The sequence below is a fragment of the Balaenoptera physalus genome, assembly GCF_965194825.1.
Source record: "Balaenoptera physalus genome assembly, chromosome: 6".
Lineage (NCBI taxonomy): Eukaryota > Metazoa > Chordata > Mammalia > Artiodactyla > Balaenopteridae > Balaenoptera > Balaenoptera physalus.
This window is the reverse complement of record NC_138885.1, coordinates 64,529,871-64,546,827: the sequence shown is the minus strand read 5'-3', so window position 1 is coordinate 64,546,827 and position 16,957 is coordinate 64,529,871. Positions and strand designations below refer to the sequence as shown.

The 16,957-nt window shown below is 41.8% G+C and overlaps 1 protein-coding gene across 3 annotated transcripts in view; it reads right to left on the bottom strand.

Moving 5' to 3' along the window:
• The window catches only part of GAD1 (glutamate decarboxylase 1), a 43,079-nt gene that overhangs the window by 13,487 nt on the left and 12,635 nt on the right, over nt 1-16,957 (bottom strand). For all 3 annotated transcript variants that reach the window (XM_082465391.1, XM_082465392.1, XM_082465393.1), the window contains 7 exons: nt 15,587-15,745; nt 14,021-14,263; nt 9,346-9,436; nt 2,401-2,513; nt 1,138-1,253; nt 978-1,057; nt 699-753 (listed from right to left, as the gene is read on the bottom strand). In XM_082465391.1, coding sequence (XP_082321517.1) covers nt 699-753; nt 978-1,057; nt 1,138-1,253; nt 2,401-2,513; nt 9,346-9,436; nt 14,021-14,263; nt 15,587-15,745 — 857 coding nt within the window. The remainder of the gene's footprint in view (nt 1-698; nt 754-977; nt 1,058-1,137; nt 1,254-2,400; nt 2,514-9,345; nt 9,437-14,020; nt 14,264-15,586; nt 15,746-16,957) is intronic.

The following is a 16,957-nucleotide window of genomic DNA, read 5'->3' as shown; positions in this document are numbered from 1 at the left end:
TGAAGTAATAGAGCTCAGACAGGGTTAGGGAAATCTATGAGTTCTAGGAGCTCCCCCTCTGCCCCTTGCTCAGTCCTAGCGACATTTCTATCCGTCTCTGCTGAGACCCGGCAAACAACCATAGTTAGAGAAGAAGGTACAAGAATGTAACCAAAACAACAATGAGTTGGTAAATGGCCTGACAGGTACTTGGCAGTGCCTCGTGGATATATCTGTTCTATGCGATTTTTCTGTTTAAGAGAATTTATTGAGGCTGGATTCACCAAGTATTATGGGCCAACTGCCAGGGCATGCAAGCAATTTGCTAAATAGAATCCTAACCTTAAATGATATTTGTTAAAATGAGATTATACCTAACAAGTAGCAAGTGAAAACCTCAGTTAGGCTGCATCTTCATGAGACGCGGATAGTGGATTTATTGAAGTACATCGAAGTAGTCATTTGGCACAGTAAAGACAGAACAAGTGGTTTAATGACTGAATTTTCCACTTTTCAAAAAAAATTGATATTGTGTAGACACAGCTTTAAAGCCATGTCAACACACAAGTTGAAAATAAGCAAACATCTGAGAAAAGAATTTTAGAAACACAATAAAATGATCTCTTATATTATCAAACACTTTTATTGTCTAGGGCAGAAAGAAGGTATTTTAAAAAATCTATATTCACCAGAGTTTAAATGCACCATAGAGTACATACCTTTTGCTTGGCTTCAAGAATTTTTGCCTCTAAATCAGCTGGAATTATCTTCCCCCTGTAATTATTGTAAAAGGAGAGAAATGAAAATGAACAATCAGTGAGATTGCACATGGAAAAAAACTTCAGCAGCAGCAGAAAGTAATTTAATCAGATATTTTCAACAGACCGTTAGCAGCTTGGCACACTGTACTGAGTCAGTCCTTAAGCACAATAAAACAAATTTAACAGATGAGCACATTTAATACATCAAGAACCTAATATTCACTCTCCCCTGCCTACCTTTCATTGCACTTTATCAAAATCACATTGTCGGTTCCAAAGCCAAGTGCAGCCCCAGCTTTCTTTATGGAATAGTGACTCTGCAACAGAGGCTGGAGGTTAGATGTTAGACAGTCCCTTGGAAAACACCACAATGCATGAGCAAGAGTACCCAACTCACGTGTTCTGAGGTGAAGAGGACCAGCTTGGGTACGGCCGCCATGCCCTTTGTCTTAACTTCCGGGAAGTACTTGTAGCGAGCAGCCATGATGCTGTACATGTTGGATATGGCTCCCCCTACCGGCAAGCAGACACATTGGGAGCTGTTGGGACTCCCTCAATACTGTTTCTAACAACAAAGGCTGACGTGGTGTCTCAAGAGACTAGGGAGGTCAGAAAGGGGAAGGACAATATCATGCATGATAGGTTTTGCTGGCTTCCTTATCGCCAGGGCTTCCCTCTGGCCCCTTTGCCCTGGAAATACAAATAATCACACTTATTACCAAAGCCATTTAGGCAATTTGGCTGGAGGTGATTCACGTACTCTGGTGCCTGTCCCACCTTAAAGCCCAGACAGGAATATAAGGGGTGGCAGAAGCAGTGGCTGCGAAGAGATAGGTGAGTTACAACCCTCCTGCTTCCATTTTCTGCTCAATCTATTTACTGAACAAAGATGAATCTTTTCTCTGAGTCAGAAAGACAGAGAAAGAGAGAGTAATAGAGCCTATGGAAGGAAACAGTGACATTGCCTGGATACTCTCCTCAAACAACAGCCCAACTGAGTTATTGAGTCATTTAGAAGAACTCCAAGTGTATTAAAATAAAACCAAACTCGTGTTTACTTAAATCAAGATGAAAGGAGAACTGAGGTAACCAGGTACGTCTGGCCAACACCAACGAGTCATGTTTGCATCAGTTACCTGACAAACAGGCAAATTCATGGACTGATTCAATTGCCTGAACAATTGCAATTTTTATTTTTTCTCTTCCCTTTGTACACAATCACACTGTGTCTGACACCACTCCAAACTCCCTCCTTTCTACAAGATTATCTGTCCTTGTTTTAAAGATTCTTATTGTATCTATATTGAACTAGAGATTTAAAGTAGATATACTATTTTGGCCAAAACTGATCTGTCCACTGATAATCTTGATTCTCTGATCCCCAGCTTAATCAAACTGCTATTGACAGACCAGAGCTGTTTAGCATGATTGAGACACAGCCTTTGTCAGTTTGTACAGGTTTAGGCACAGCCTTTGTTGGTTAGTACACATAGAATGTAGCATTCTTGCTAGCCTTCACTCTGACAAAGGTAAGAAGGCAGGACTATTGAAAAAATTGTTATTCTTCTACAAACTCACTTTGTGTTTAGTGTTCTCACGGATCCCAAGGATCCATACTGCGAACCTTGAGGAGAGTCGGGGAAAGAGAACAGAAACCTACCAGGAGAAAATATCCCATCACCATCTTTACTTGACCATCCAACTATCTCTCTCATCTTCTTAAGTGTTATTTGCTCCATGAGGACAAACACTGGTGCAATTTCATATGTAAACCTGGAAAGGTGGTGAGAAAAAGAATGAAAATAAAGAAGTCAAACCACTTATTTGGGGAACACAGATAACCAGTTCAGTATTTGTACTTGGGTTCGAATAAAAGATGTTTAAAACCACTAAAACAATTAATTTCCTGGAAATGCACTGTCATCAATCATAAAATGTCAGAAACCAGCCTGGGTTACCGAGAGAGGTGGTGGAAGTACCTGCTCTGTGATTCTTCACCAACAAAATAGACTTTCATCTCAATGGAATGTCTTAGGTGTGGTTCACCCAGAGAAATAGAAGGAAAGAAAATGACTTTTCTGGTCCCTTTCACCTCTAAGATTATATAGGATGATGCAAATGCTAATTGAAAAAATGTATTCTAAATTCTATATAAATGGTTTGCAACATTTAAAAAAACTGACTGCCAACTTCACACCTGTAGAATTTATAAAACCCAGAGCCAAAGTCTATTTTTAAATTTTTTTTGGCCGAGGTAGGTGGCTTGCAGGATCTTAGTTCCCCGACCAGGGACTGAACCCGCGCCCTCGGCAGTGAAAGCGCGGGGTCCTAACCACTGGACCATCAGGGAATTCCCAAAAAGTCTATCTTTTAAAAACAATGTAAATATCTGAAAGCTAACCATGAAGATAATTGGAAGTATTGACCTAGGTTTTAAAGATCTCAATATAATCATCTACATGGTTTTTCTACTGATAATCCCTAAGGACAGCAATGCTTCTATAATTCTCTGAAGTCGATATCTGTCAAGAATAATTTTAAGTGATGATTTTCTAATTACCAATTACAAAAAAACAAGAAGAATGTCAACTGGCATACACAGCTAACTGTGGGCATCAAGATATTCTGGTAGGTTAGCTTTGTCTTCTAACTAACTGACTTAAAAGTAGCAAGCCATGCTCTTCTCAAAGCCATTCAAAACAGAAGCACAGTCTGGTGACTAATCATTGAAACAAAATCATGGTACCAAGGCATAGGGCTTAAGAGAAATCAAAGAAGGTCCATCTACAGACAATTAAACCAGAAAACAAAAAGGTATTTACTGACTGTGAGACTCTTTGTCTTTCTTCTTTTTGCTTGGCCTTCTCAAGCATTAGAGTTTGTGGGCTCGGCTCAGACAATGCTCACCGAAGGGAGATTCCTAGATTGACTCAGCCAAGTGATATGGGGAGACTTCATACCTGGTTAGGGTGTTTAGGCTGAATGCCAGTGCTGAGAGTTAATGGGAATTTTTGCTGGCTTCATGATTTAGAAAAGCTGTTTGCAAGGATGAGATAACAATTGTTGTACAAAGACCCAGGTGAAGGTGCTAAATTTTAATCATGGAGAAAAATAAAGCAATCAACTTAATCACATGGTGGTAAAAGAGGACAACAAGATCCTGAAGGATCCTCAGGGTATATCTCTTGGTAGAAGAATTTTGTTTGCAAAAAGAATATGTCCATTTTCCTTGGGAGGACCCTTGAAATTTAGGAGGAAGACCCTTGGAAATCATGTGTTCAGTTACCATCACCTCTGGAGGTCACAATCATGCTTTGGTTCTGCTCTGAGCCCCATCACCGTAGCAACCAACACTCCCTCATGTCTGATGGCCTGATAAAGGAAGAAGAAGAGAAGGATTCCTGGTTTAGCCTGTGCTGCTGAGTGTACCAAGGGGCAAACTCATGATGTGGTTCTAACCATTCTTGAACAAATGCGTTATCAACAGTGCCACTGATTGTTGGAAATGTTGGAATGGCAAAAATGTTTGCATGGTGAAGAGGTACTGGTGGCAGTGTGTGTGTTTAAGTCTCACAGTACCAAATGAGAAGGCTCTCTAGAGTAAGGCAAGGAACCAATGGAATCATACACCATAATATCAGAACCTTATCAAGGATTGGATGAAAGCTGGACCAGAGTCAAGTCAGTGCAGGAACCACATGGGGAAGGGAGAAAGGATGGGGCTGAAGGCCAGAGGGTTGGTCCACTTCAGGATTTGAATCAATTTAGGCCCCAGGTTTGCATGAATTAGTCTTCTTACCAGGAATATGGCCATTACTCTCAGGATCAGAAGGAAGAGTCTAGAGAGTTTGATCGTGAGATTATCTGATCTCATCTATCTCAGGTTCCTTATTTATGCCAGGTTCCTGATTCTGAAACCTTTCTTTCAGTTCTGTTCAACAAATATTTAATGAATGACTATTTTTCTGCCAAGTAGCTTTTTACGTACTGAGGAGACAAAGATGTCATAAGACACAATTCCCAACCTTGAGGAGGAAGCTTACTAGGATGAATCCAGCATCTTGGCCTTAGCTGCATCCTATTTGACAGTCGCTGCCTGGGTCTGAAGGACCAGTTACCCCACAGCTAACACCAAGCTTATTCCAATTCGTTACCTTAGTCCTGACATCCTCTCCTGGAAGCTGGTAGATTGCCCCACGGCTGTTGATCCTCAGCCAGGCCTGTCACATGGGCTGACGTGGTGCCCCTGTTCCTGACACTTCCTCTGAACTTGCCTTCTCATCCTGGGCCGTGTTTACAACTGGGAGTCTGCCTGCACCCAAAGCCTTAGAGAAGACCTTGAAGTTCACCCTAGAGCAGTGGTTCTTAACTTAATTGAGATCACAGACACCTTTGGGACTCCCAGGAAAGCTACAGTCCCCCTCTCCAGGAAGAAAATGAGGATATGCACATCATTTTGTATACCCTTGTAGCAGAGTCTCCTCTTGCACCTGGGACTCCAGGTTTGGTACCCCTTCCGTAAATGACAGATGAAAGTGGACAAAGTCAAGAGATCAAAGGTCAAATATGGATTCAGAAGAAGCTGGTTTGATGCTAAAGTCATAGTACAAGATGACATTTCAGAATCGGAGGATAAGAAACTAAACCTGCTAAAAGCTCTAGGTTGAAGCATAAGAACATGGGATTGAAAGTAAGCCTTTAAAAACAGTATGATTGTGACATTCAGGGAGTGACACTAAAGGAGAGTTTTTATATTCTGAGTAGGGTAGTGAGTCAGCCCTGTTTTAGTAGTTCAACTCACCTTCCCAGTGGGATTAACCGAGGCAAATTGATTGTTAAGCTGATTTTCTCTGATGGCAGAATCTGCTGGTTGCTAACCAGTATCAAAATTTCCCTTCCTTCATTCAGTTTTATTTGGAGTTGCAATTCATCCAGATCAAAGACTGTATTTTCTAGCCTCCCTAGGTGTGGCCATTGGATTAAGTTCTAGCTAAAGAGATGCTAGGAGAAATGTCTTGTGGAGCTTCTGAGAAGGTTTCTTAGAAGGAAAGAGTGTGTTTCCCTTTTGCCCTTCCTCCTTCCCTCTTTTCTTTCTTTCCTTCCTTCCTCCTTCCTCCCTCCACCTGCACTCCTTCCTGAGATCTGGAACACAGAAATAATGGCTGGAACTCCAGCAGCTAAATTGCACCATGAAGTAACTTTGAAGATGAGAGCCACATGCCTCAATATGAACCAGTAAGGCACAAGGATCCTGCATCCCTGGTGACTGACAAACCAGGAACTTCTTTAATGAGAGGAAGAAATAATTTTCTATGTTGATTCTCTAACTTGACACTCCTCTTAGATTTTATCCTCCTTATGGATGTGGTGGGTGACCCATCTTTACCTTAAAAGATAACACACCTGAGGGGGAGCTTAGTGAGCCCCTTTGGTGTCCAGAAATGATGAGAGACAGAAACAAAAGAGCTGGGAAGTTGAAGGGAGGGGTTGCAAATGGCAACAGTGACCTGTGGGTTGGCTGCCTTTCCTGGGTGTGTGCATTGTACCTTGTATACACTGGGCACTTAAGACTGGTGTCTTTTTTAGTCTTCAGAACCACTATGTAAGGTGGATACAATTATTCTTCATTTTTCTGAAGAAGAAACTGGGGTTCAGAGAAATTCAGTGAGTTGTTTCAAGATCTCACATGTAGGATGTTTCCAAGCTGGAATTCCATGTCCTTTACATCACAGCTGCTTTTCTATGACAAATGAGAACTACTTACTGCAGGGTCCTCTGTAACAACCTGCCTACTAGTATAAAATGACTGATAACCCCCATAGAAAATTTCTTCTGTGTAATTTCTATGAAAATAAAGTGCTAGATACTTGAAATCATAACCTCATAACAAAGGGCTGTGATAGATCTTGCCACTAGGATTATGTATTAACGTCAGGTGCTTGAGGGCAGGCTGTTGTTTACACCTGCTCGGTGGCCGTGTTTTGGAAGAAAAGAGCTGTACATGCCATGGCCAGCTGCACACTGGTGACGTTTTCTTTGGATCTTCACTGAGTCCTAGCTTGGAAGAATATATCTCAAAGCTGAATGCACAGGCAGGTGTGAAAGCATGGGCATAAACGTTCCTTCTATTCTAACCATCAGATACCTTACACTTTGCCACTTGGATTAAGATATTGGATAGTTCTTTTAGAGAGAGTATACTGAGGAATGTAGTTATTATTCTCGATTACCAGTGCCATCCAAACGCAATGAAGTACAGGTCAAAAAAATGAGTGTATCACTAATTAAATCCTACTCTGCCAAAAAAGATCCTTTTGCCATTCTTCCCCAGGCTTATTTTGAACACTGTTCCCAGCTGGAGAAGGAATTGTCACAAGGGAGCAAGTTTCTGCCCAAGCTCCTGACAGCGCTGCCACATTTCATGATCTTCCAGGGGAACCGGCTTAGAACAATTTCTAAATAATAGTTATTACTTCTTCAGACAATGCCTTGTCTCTAGAACTGACAGAAACTATTTCAGTATTTTAAATAACCTTTGCTATCGATCTGTTGGAATTGGATCATATTTTATAAATATCCACTGTTCAGTACAGCTGCAATTACTATGTGCCATTCAGTTGGACTGGCCTTGACCTCAGATGGTTGGACAATATTTTAGCGTTTCATGGCTGAGCTGAGGTAAGGGAAGAGTAAGGGACTTTCATTTTATGAACACATACAAAAAAAAAAAAAAAAGAATTTGCGAGATTTCCCTGGTTAAAGAAAAGACTTTCAGGAGAATATGTGGTCATAAATGGTTCAACGGGGTGAATTCCTTTTATTTACCTTGAGACTGAGCTATATATATTAGGAAATCACAGCTGAGAGGCCTACAGAATACACACTTAAAGACACTGGGTGAATTTGGTGCCTATATTAATAAGGGTACTTGGGCCTTAATGGGTATGTACCTTTATTTTTCCCATTTATTTTCTAAATAGTTAAGTTTTTTTTTTTAAAGCTGTACTTTCTAATTAAAATCATTCCTTAGTGTGAGATGTTTCAGTTAAACATTACTGTCTTTTTTCAAGTTATAATTAATATATTATGATGTCTGTGCTTGCTGATATATTTTTATCTCACAAACCATAAACATAAAGACTGCAAAGGGGAGTTTTTTGTTGAGGAGATCATACAGGTGATTGTTTGTATCTTTGACCTGAATTCCTTCCAGCCCTTCAGAGCCTCAGTGATCCAACATGAACATTCTGTGACGTTAACCTTGACTTGCAAGTAGGGAGTAGGAAAACCATTTGACTTTTCAATCAATTTAATCTTTTATGCCTTTTAGCACTAATGGTTTCACTTGTCACATTTGCTTTTTAAATGTTGTTGTTGTTTTAAATTAGCAAACAAAGCAGGAGGCCTTAATTAATAGAAACTTTTCTGAATGTAGTTAAGTATTTTGAGTCACAGCATTAAACAGCTTTGGAACACACACAAATCAATATATAAGTTTAAAATGCCCTTTCAGGCTCTGTGGCTGGTAGTAGTTTAAGAAAAATAGAATACCTTGAACTTTAATAACTTACATTCTATCTTGACGTCAAATGGAATTTCTCATTTTAAATAATACCACCCTTTCACCTAAATTCATTTTTCAAATCTACCACGAACTTAAAAAGCGTACGGTTATTTTCCAAATCTTTCCACAGTGACTAAACTACATAATTCTTATGCAGTTATTTTTAACTTACTGCGATAACCTTGTTTTATTATTTCCCTCTGGATACTTTCATAGAATGTGGTACCACTGTCTGGATACAGAGAGAGTGGTAAAACATTATCTTAGCGTTGAAAGAAAAGGCAGTACTTAGTAGGTTATGATACCCCTCCATCAACTTGTAACCTGTCCTTGTCTCCAAAGATGGCACGTGTGTGTAGAAGAAACTGTGGGGTGATTACCAGAAGACTACCCAGGTATCACTTGCACACACAACCCTCCTACCGCCAGGACCTTAGAGACAGTTTCAAATAAATTTACAAGAACTTAGAAACAAACAAAGGCTTTGCCTACTCAAGTATGAAAAAAATTTCACATTCAGAAAAACAATCAGTTATTTTGAAAGGGATATATAATTCCTTTCAAAGGAATATCACTACATGAATTGTTTTAGAATTTTTAGTTGAACAATAGGCTGATCAAATTGGTTTGTGGCTTTATGGCCCCTTTAGTTATGAAGAAAATATGACCTAAATGATAAGGAGCAATATGCTTGGGTGGGAAAATGGACCAAGATTATACCCCAGAACATGATCTCTTTAAATATATCATTAAGAAATATGGAGTCTTTTAACATGAAGTTTCACACTAAACTTTGAAAGCTAGAGTTATTACTTCTTATGACCATGCTCTTATTAAACTGCATTATTCAATTAAAAAATAGTTTATCAAGTATCTATCATTAACTCAGAGCTGTGATAAACCTAAAAGATTTTAAGAGAAAAGATGACTAGGGCAAACTGTAATAAAATTATTATAGAACCATTGGAATTGGACTCTTAATACAACAAGCTATACTCAGACATCATGTTTTCTTACATGAAAATAATATGTGGGACTTACATGTTGGTATTGGCAGTTGACGTCAGCCATTCGCCGGCTAAACCAATGATATCCAATCCAGTGGAGAGCTGGTTGAAAAATCGAGGATGACCTAAAGAGGTAAGTAACAGACAAGCATCAAGGCAAATCCAGATTTTTCAAGCTGTCTTCAAATCAAAAGGTCCACTCCACTAGGCCACAGTGATGGGACCTCTATCCCAACGGTCTAATAGGGCTGCCCAAGAATACTGAAGGGAGGGCACGTTGACCCACCCTATACCAACCTTTAACATTGAAGATGTCTCCCAAACTTACATGTTTCTAAAGCATTATGCTTTTAAATTTAAAAAAATCCAAGGTCATAAAACAAGTAACCTGTCCAGTATCGTTGATTTCCAGATGAGCTCCTCTGTTGTACTTTTTAAAATACAAATCGGGATGTGGTGGTCCTGTTTTTCTCCATAAATATTTCAATTTTTAATTTAACACCTCAAGCTTTTATTCCCCAAATCAAGGTATGCTGATGGAGGAGGAGAGGCTGCAGGCTTCAGAAGGGGTCAGTGGCTCTGTGAACCGAACCAAGCCCAGGGTAAGTGCCAGCTCTGAGGCTGATGCCGAGGCATGACATCACTCTCTGGGCCTCTGTGTCAGTCAAATACGATGTCAAGCATTGGTGTGTTTTGCCCACATATAGTCAGGCGACTGTTAAACTAGATGTATTGCTGAGATGACCTGGCATCTGCTCTGTGAAACAGGGGCAGACACAGCCTCATTCACTCATTGAGTTGTTGATAGAATAATTTTTATTATTATGTAACTCAAAAGTCCTTTTCAACCCACTCTATGCTTTATCAGGCTTTGTTCTCAGCAAATTCAGGATTACTGCCAAATTTTGGCCAACTTGGCGTTCACAGAAAAACTCAACCCCATAGAGCAGGCTTGGCTTGGCTGTCACGAAGGAGTCAACGCAATAGATTATCTAGGGGTGTGTGACAGAGAACTGGTGTTAGAAAGATGTGCTGACTGCTGTGTTTCCAGCGGAAATTGCTTTTGCCTCTGAAGTAACTGTCAGAGAGCTAATGTTGGAATGTTCCTGGTCTAAGTCCCCTCTCTGAGGAAGTCTATCCTTCTCTCCTTGTGATAAGGACTCATTCAGAACATCTAGACTAGGACTTCTAATAGCAGAATATACCGATCCCTGCACCTCAAGAGTCCTCGAAAAATAATACTGATCTTTAGAAAGAATAAAAGAAGCATAAACAGTAAGCTTAGTGTAAATTCAAGGCCAGATTTCAGACATTCATGTAGATTACTCTAAATAGCTTAAAATGGTCCATTTTGCTCTACTCGGCTCAGTGCCAACAAAATCTATGAGATCTCCTACAACATAACTAATTTTGTTGAAGTCCATTTAAATATAAATACATATATACATATATATATATACATATACGCACACACACACAATACCCATTTGAAAACTTTTAACAACAAACATTTCGTTTTAAGACAAGATTGAATGATAAATAAATGCAATCACACCATTTGACAATGTATCAAAATCACATCGCATAGCAGAGACAAAAGATGGACACGGACAGACAGACAGACTGACACAAATAACCCTCAAACAAAAGCGAAACAGTATCTCACGGTCTATTAAAATATAAAAGGACACAAAGTCCCCCCAAACCTTACTTTCCTCTTATGGCCATAGCTTAATGAAGCCAAAATCTCATACCAGAATTGCTATCAAGAAACAAAATGACCTAGTTTAAATTTCAATTTCAACTGTCTATAGTCAACAAAAATACTAACAGATGATAGACGTGGTACTGAGCAGCCCACAGCTTAGAGTCAGGTTGGAGAGAAAGAAAGAGTAATTTTTTAAAGTAAAATTTTTGAACAAATAAGCTTCAAAAAAAAAAAAAGAGATGGAGGAAGAAATCTGTTGATTAAGAGACATATTAAGCAATTGCAATGTGAGGGACTTATGTGGATCTTGACTCAAACTGTAACAAAATAAAACATTTATGACATTCATGAGACAACTGGAAATTTGAACACTGAATATGTGATATTAAAAAATTATAAATTTTTTTTGGATGTACCAATGATAATGTGGTTTTTTAAAGCGTCCTTGAGGATAAAAAATATTTATGAATGAAATAATACTATGCTGGAGATTTGCTTCCATATAGTATAGAAGAGAGGGGAGTGGGTGGGGTGTCAGGTGAAACTACACTGGCAAGAGCTGCTAATAGCTGAAGCTGGGTGTTGGGTATACAGGGTTCATTACATTATTTTATTTTTGTATAAGTTTAAAATTTCCATGATAAAAAGTTCAAAAAAGGAAAACTAAGGAAGTCAGCATGTCTACTGTGACTGAGGGCTGACTAGCGTTTCTCTCAGTTCTTGGAGAATGTATATACATTGGTTCCTTTTTCAGAAGTCTTTGTTAATCTGTAGGGAAATTTCCAAAGGCCATCATCATTCCTCCACAGACGCTTCCCAGATCAGTATGTTTTCATTCTAAAACCCTATTCATTATTCTGGCTGTGCATTAATACTCTTAAAAACTATCTTCCACTTCCACTGCAGAATACCTGTGGGTTTACTCTATTGCTCCAGTAACTACATCTAAACTACAGACCAGCAACTAGGAAATGTGTTTTCCCATGAAAGCAACAGTACACTTTGCCAGGGTCAACACCCTGTAATGCAGGTTTCACATTGCCTGAAGACTATGAACTCTACAAATGCAAATATCTGCTTCTAGAAGCTGCTCCGAAGAACAGGGATGAATGGGTCCAGGCTAAGTATCTAATTGGATTCACACACTCCACTCTAGTAGGAGTCCATGCTTCTCTGACCACGTGCTACTTCAGTGTTGTAGGCGATATGAGTTGCTATTATGACAAATCCATGTATTTTTCTTTGAGGGGCAAAAGTATTCTGAGCTTTCATGATAAACGTACGTGGTCTCATCTCTCTGATAAAGTGTTTGTGGCGTGAACTGACAAAATAAAAATAGTGGACCAAAGCTAGTCAAGCTAAAACATACACGGAGAATTCTGACTCTGTTTTTTTTCCTAGCCAAATAACAACTTGATCTCCACCAGGAACAGATTAGCCATCAGACCAAGGTGAGATGTACCTAATTGGATGAGCATGCTTTTCTTTAAAAAGCAAACACAGACTTTGTAATATAGTTGAGTCTTGTCCATCTTGCAGTTATTCAAGGAAGCTACACCTATATCAGTGGTGTTGGCAGATTTCAAAAGCTGTTTGGGATTCATTACTTAAAAATGCCTCTTTGGCCAGCCTCATTATTTCATTATAACCCTTGTTTTTGACATCCAATAGTCTTACTCAGTCCTATTACAACACCCTCCCCAGTCATATCTTCAAATGACTAGGAAGAGTGAGCAGGATAATAAAGGAGAGAGAGAGAAAGAAAAAAGAACAAGAGGCTACCAGTCATGGGCTCAGGGGCTCCTCTGTGGGGACAACCATGCTATGGACTGCCAATTCCTGTACATCAGTCTGTCCAAGAGCTCAGGAGAGCCAGGCTACAGTGGGGAAAGACGGTAAAGGGAAGAAACCACTGCTTGATTCCTAGGCTTAGAAAGAGCCAGACAGAGATCCCAAAAGTCCTTGAACTTGAGGCAACTGGAGAGTAACCACCTGGCCAGGATTGCTGAGTAGAGAGAGTTCCTATAACATAGAAAGGAGGCAAGAGGGTGTCCTCCAGGGCTCCCTGTTGGAGATAGGATTTGGTGCCTCAGGATACCTGAACTCCAGAGGATGGAGTAGAATGCAAAGGGTGTGTAAGTGTGTGGCTTTTAGGCCTAGCAAATAGAGGGTGTGGTGGGTTGAACTGTGTCCTGTAAGAGATTGTTCAAGTGTTAACCCCTGATTCCTGTGACTTTATTTGGAAATAGGGTCTTTGTGGATGTAAACAAGTTAAGATGAGGCCATACTGGATTGGGGTAGTCCAAAGAAGAGAGAAACCTGGACACAGACTCTTGGAAAATGTCATGTGAAGATGAAGGCAAAGATTGGAGGGATGCATCTACAAGCCAAGGAATGCCAAGGAATTCCCACAACCATCAGAAGGTGGAAGAGGCAAGGATGGCTCCTTCCCAAGAGTCTTCAGAGAGAGCATGGCCCTGTAGACACCTTGATTTTGAACTTCTAGCCTCCAGAACTGTGAGATAATAAATTTCTGTTGTCTTAAGTCACCCAGTTTGTGGTCATCTGTTGTGGCAGCCCTAGGAAACTAGTACAGAAAGAAAAGGAAATGGGCCCAATTCTCCCCAGTTTCAGGGACAGGCAAGGGTCGGATTTATCAGCATGAAGTAGGCGTGAAAATGGAAGCGAGAAAAGAAGTAGAGAATGGATCATTCTGCTCTCTTTAGGTTGTGAATAGCCTCAAACCAAGAATTAAAACTCTTTATACAGAACTTGACACAGCACCGTGTACCTGTATCTTTTAAATCTCTTTTTACAACAATAGATAATGATGGGATTTTGTCACTGCGTCTGGTGGTTCTGAGGTCATGGAGCGCTTTGCTGCCTTCCTTCACCCGGGTTTGTGTTTCTCCTTCAACATGACTTTGACATCCTGGCAATCGGCAAAGGTCTGACGCAGGGCAAGGTTGCCACTGCGTGTCGACCTGGATCTCACCCTTACCTGTGCGGACGCCATATTTCAGGGTGTCTCTGCAGTCGACCAGGATCTGCTCCAGGGACTCAGGGTGGTCAGAGAGTTCCAGGTTGAAGCCCTCCATGCCTTCCAGCAGCTGGTGGGGGTGGTGGAAGTCCAGCACCTTGGTGGAGCGATCGAATGTCTTGCGGACGTAGTTGAGGAGTATGTCTACCACCTCCAGCAGGAACTGCACAGTTTGCTCCTCCCCGTTCTTAGCCGGAAGCAGATCTGGTTGGGGGGAAGCCCATGAGTGGTTATCACCTGACTCGTATCTGGATTTCCTCAGTCAGCTTAGAAATCCCTAATATGCGTATCTTTATAGGACTGATTTTCTTCCAGGATATGCATGCATTGAGAATCTGATGTACCATCTCCCCAGAACAATGTACATCGGTGTATACACAGAAGCGCTGCATATATTCTCTGGGGGTTCACAGAGTTTCTGATAGTTAGGCTGCTCATAAATGAAACGCTTTGAGAAGCCACGAGCAGCCTGCCCCTGCAGTTATCCATTTGGGCACCTGTCAGGCGTGTGACAGACGGGGCGTCTGTCTTGCTCCCCTAGTACCAGGTGTGTCTCTGTACATCTGGCTCAGACACTGGGCTTTCGGTTTGGTGTTATGATGTGCTTGATCTGTTGCTGGTGGCGGGTGAGGCTTCTGTGGGTAGAGGCTGAGGTCACACCAAAGAGGATGGTTCTTTATGTTGTCCTTAGACAGAAAACTAGAACTGGAAGGTGGGAGAGGGAACTCCTGCCTCTCTCTTGACCTTACCTTTTAGGGCTTGGCCTCTGGGATGCCAGAAGGTGACTCTGGGTTCCGGCCTCTGTTAGGCAGAGTCAGGCTGGGGGATAGCCAGGGGGGATAGCTGTAGGGGGCCCCAACTGAAGTTGTCAGCCATAGCTCAAGGACAGACCGGCTGTATATGATGCTCTGTGTCTATTCTTTGGATTCTCTCTCCAAGGTTTAGTGAATCTTGTTTACTGTTCTGGTTTGGCCTCCATGGCTTGTGGGGAGTTCACGGAAGGGGGAGGGGGGTGGGTTTACCTTTGAGCTGGTCGGGAAAGACTGGGAAAGCACCTCCTGAGACCCTTGTTGTAGGGGCAGCGGTAATGAGTGAAAGATCTTCAAAAGGAAAATGACCTTCAGGACAGCACTTGGTCATGAGGCCCAGCTACACAGCTTCCCACAGGGTGATTTTGTTGCTGTGGGCACCACCCTTGGAGGATAAATGCTATGGAGGGAATAGCTGGATTTTCTTATGTGAAAGATTTCTTTGGATTCTGAGATTCTATGACTGTGTATTTGTCCCTGCAAGTATCTTTAGAGTTGGCTGTTTTACTGATTGTCCTCATCCAGCTTTCAAATGATGGAGACCTGGGCAATAGGGAAGGAGGGAGTATATTATATTCAAATGTTGGGAAAGCAGTTTCATGATGGTTCAGAGAGAATAATGACTTTTTTTGTAAAAGAAGCAAGATTTCAGGAAAAAGGAAAGAAACTCCAATAAGCAACCTACTGGATAGCACTAGGGCTAGGGGGTGGGGACTACCTCGAGCAAACAGGTTGGAGAAGTCGGTCTCTGTGCGCTGGAAGCGGCCATCCCTGTCGCTGTTTTCACAGGAAAGCACATTCTTGGAGGACTGCCTCTCCTTGAAGGCGCTCACAAGCCTGCTCTTCTCTTCCAGGCTGTTGGTCCTTTGCAAGAAGCCTGTAGCACAAGAAGCTGGGTCAGAGGAAGGGCACCGAACTCCCAGCCTCGGAGGGTCAGCTGCTGGCCCAGGTCGACTCTCCAAGCAGGGTTCTCACTTTTCCTGAATAGAAGCTGAGTGTCTGTTTTATGTATAAGGGCTCTGGCACTGCTCGCCTCCAGGCGGGGAGGGGGCAGTGCCAAGTGTCATCAGTGGCACAGACCCAGTCATGCAAGAGAGAAAAACAGTAAGTGAAGCCCATTCTCCTCTGCGAACATGACAGTGAACGCAGAATTAAGTCAACTGGACAGCTTCCACTCCAGTAACCAGCCCCAGGATGGGGTTTTAAGGGAAGAGACACAAACGGAGAGGATGCTGCCAGCTCTGGGTTTACGGGCTGTGTGACCAGAGGGAGGAGGGGGTGAGGACCAGCACTGAGGACTGGGGAAGATGCTTTCTTTGGACACCAGGTAAATGCTACCAGGGTTGAATGTAAGTTTAATTCTTCTGACCCAACACTGAAGGGCAGCTTTCCCTGTACCACCCCCTCTCCTTAAATAAAGGTATTGGAGAAAGAGACAAGAAAGCCTAAAATTTTATGTGTGGTGACATTTAATTCCGTAAATACTTATTGAGCACCTCTTGCGGAAAAGGACTTTACTAAGCATTTAGGACCAGGGACAGATAAAGATAAATGAGACAGATCCCCTCTTGTCCAGGAGCTTGCAGATTGGCAGATGGTGACCAACAATGTAATAAAGCTAGAAAGCCATCCAAAAACTCCACAGAGATGAACTCTGAGCCCAGGGTGGGAGTCAAAACACCTCCCCCCTGCCCCTCAGAAGGAGTGGAAATCTCTCCCGCCTGAGGTGAGCAGTGCAAACACTACCAGTGGCAAACCCAGAAGCAGGTTGAGCTGAAAGGGCTGAGGCTCTGCCAACCAGGAGCACATTTCCTCTCTCAGTACCTCCACCTGTCCCTTCTGGGGCTCGGGACCTGCAGACCCACTCCTTCCCTCAGCATCTCCTCCAATTCAGCCTCAATCTTAGTCCGAAATGCAACACCCTGAAAAGAGGAAGAAAGTTCTAAGCTTCTTGGTGACCCCAAAGCTGTATTTGTAGATACCAAGATCCTTGGGGAGTCACATACGTCACAAGGCAGGCTTGGAGGAAAGTCCCGGGAGGTTCGACGAGAGGCAAGTTAATCTGGGGAATTCAGCTTTACTTCCCCAG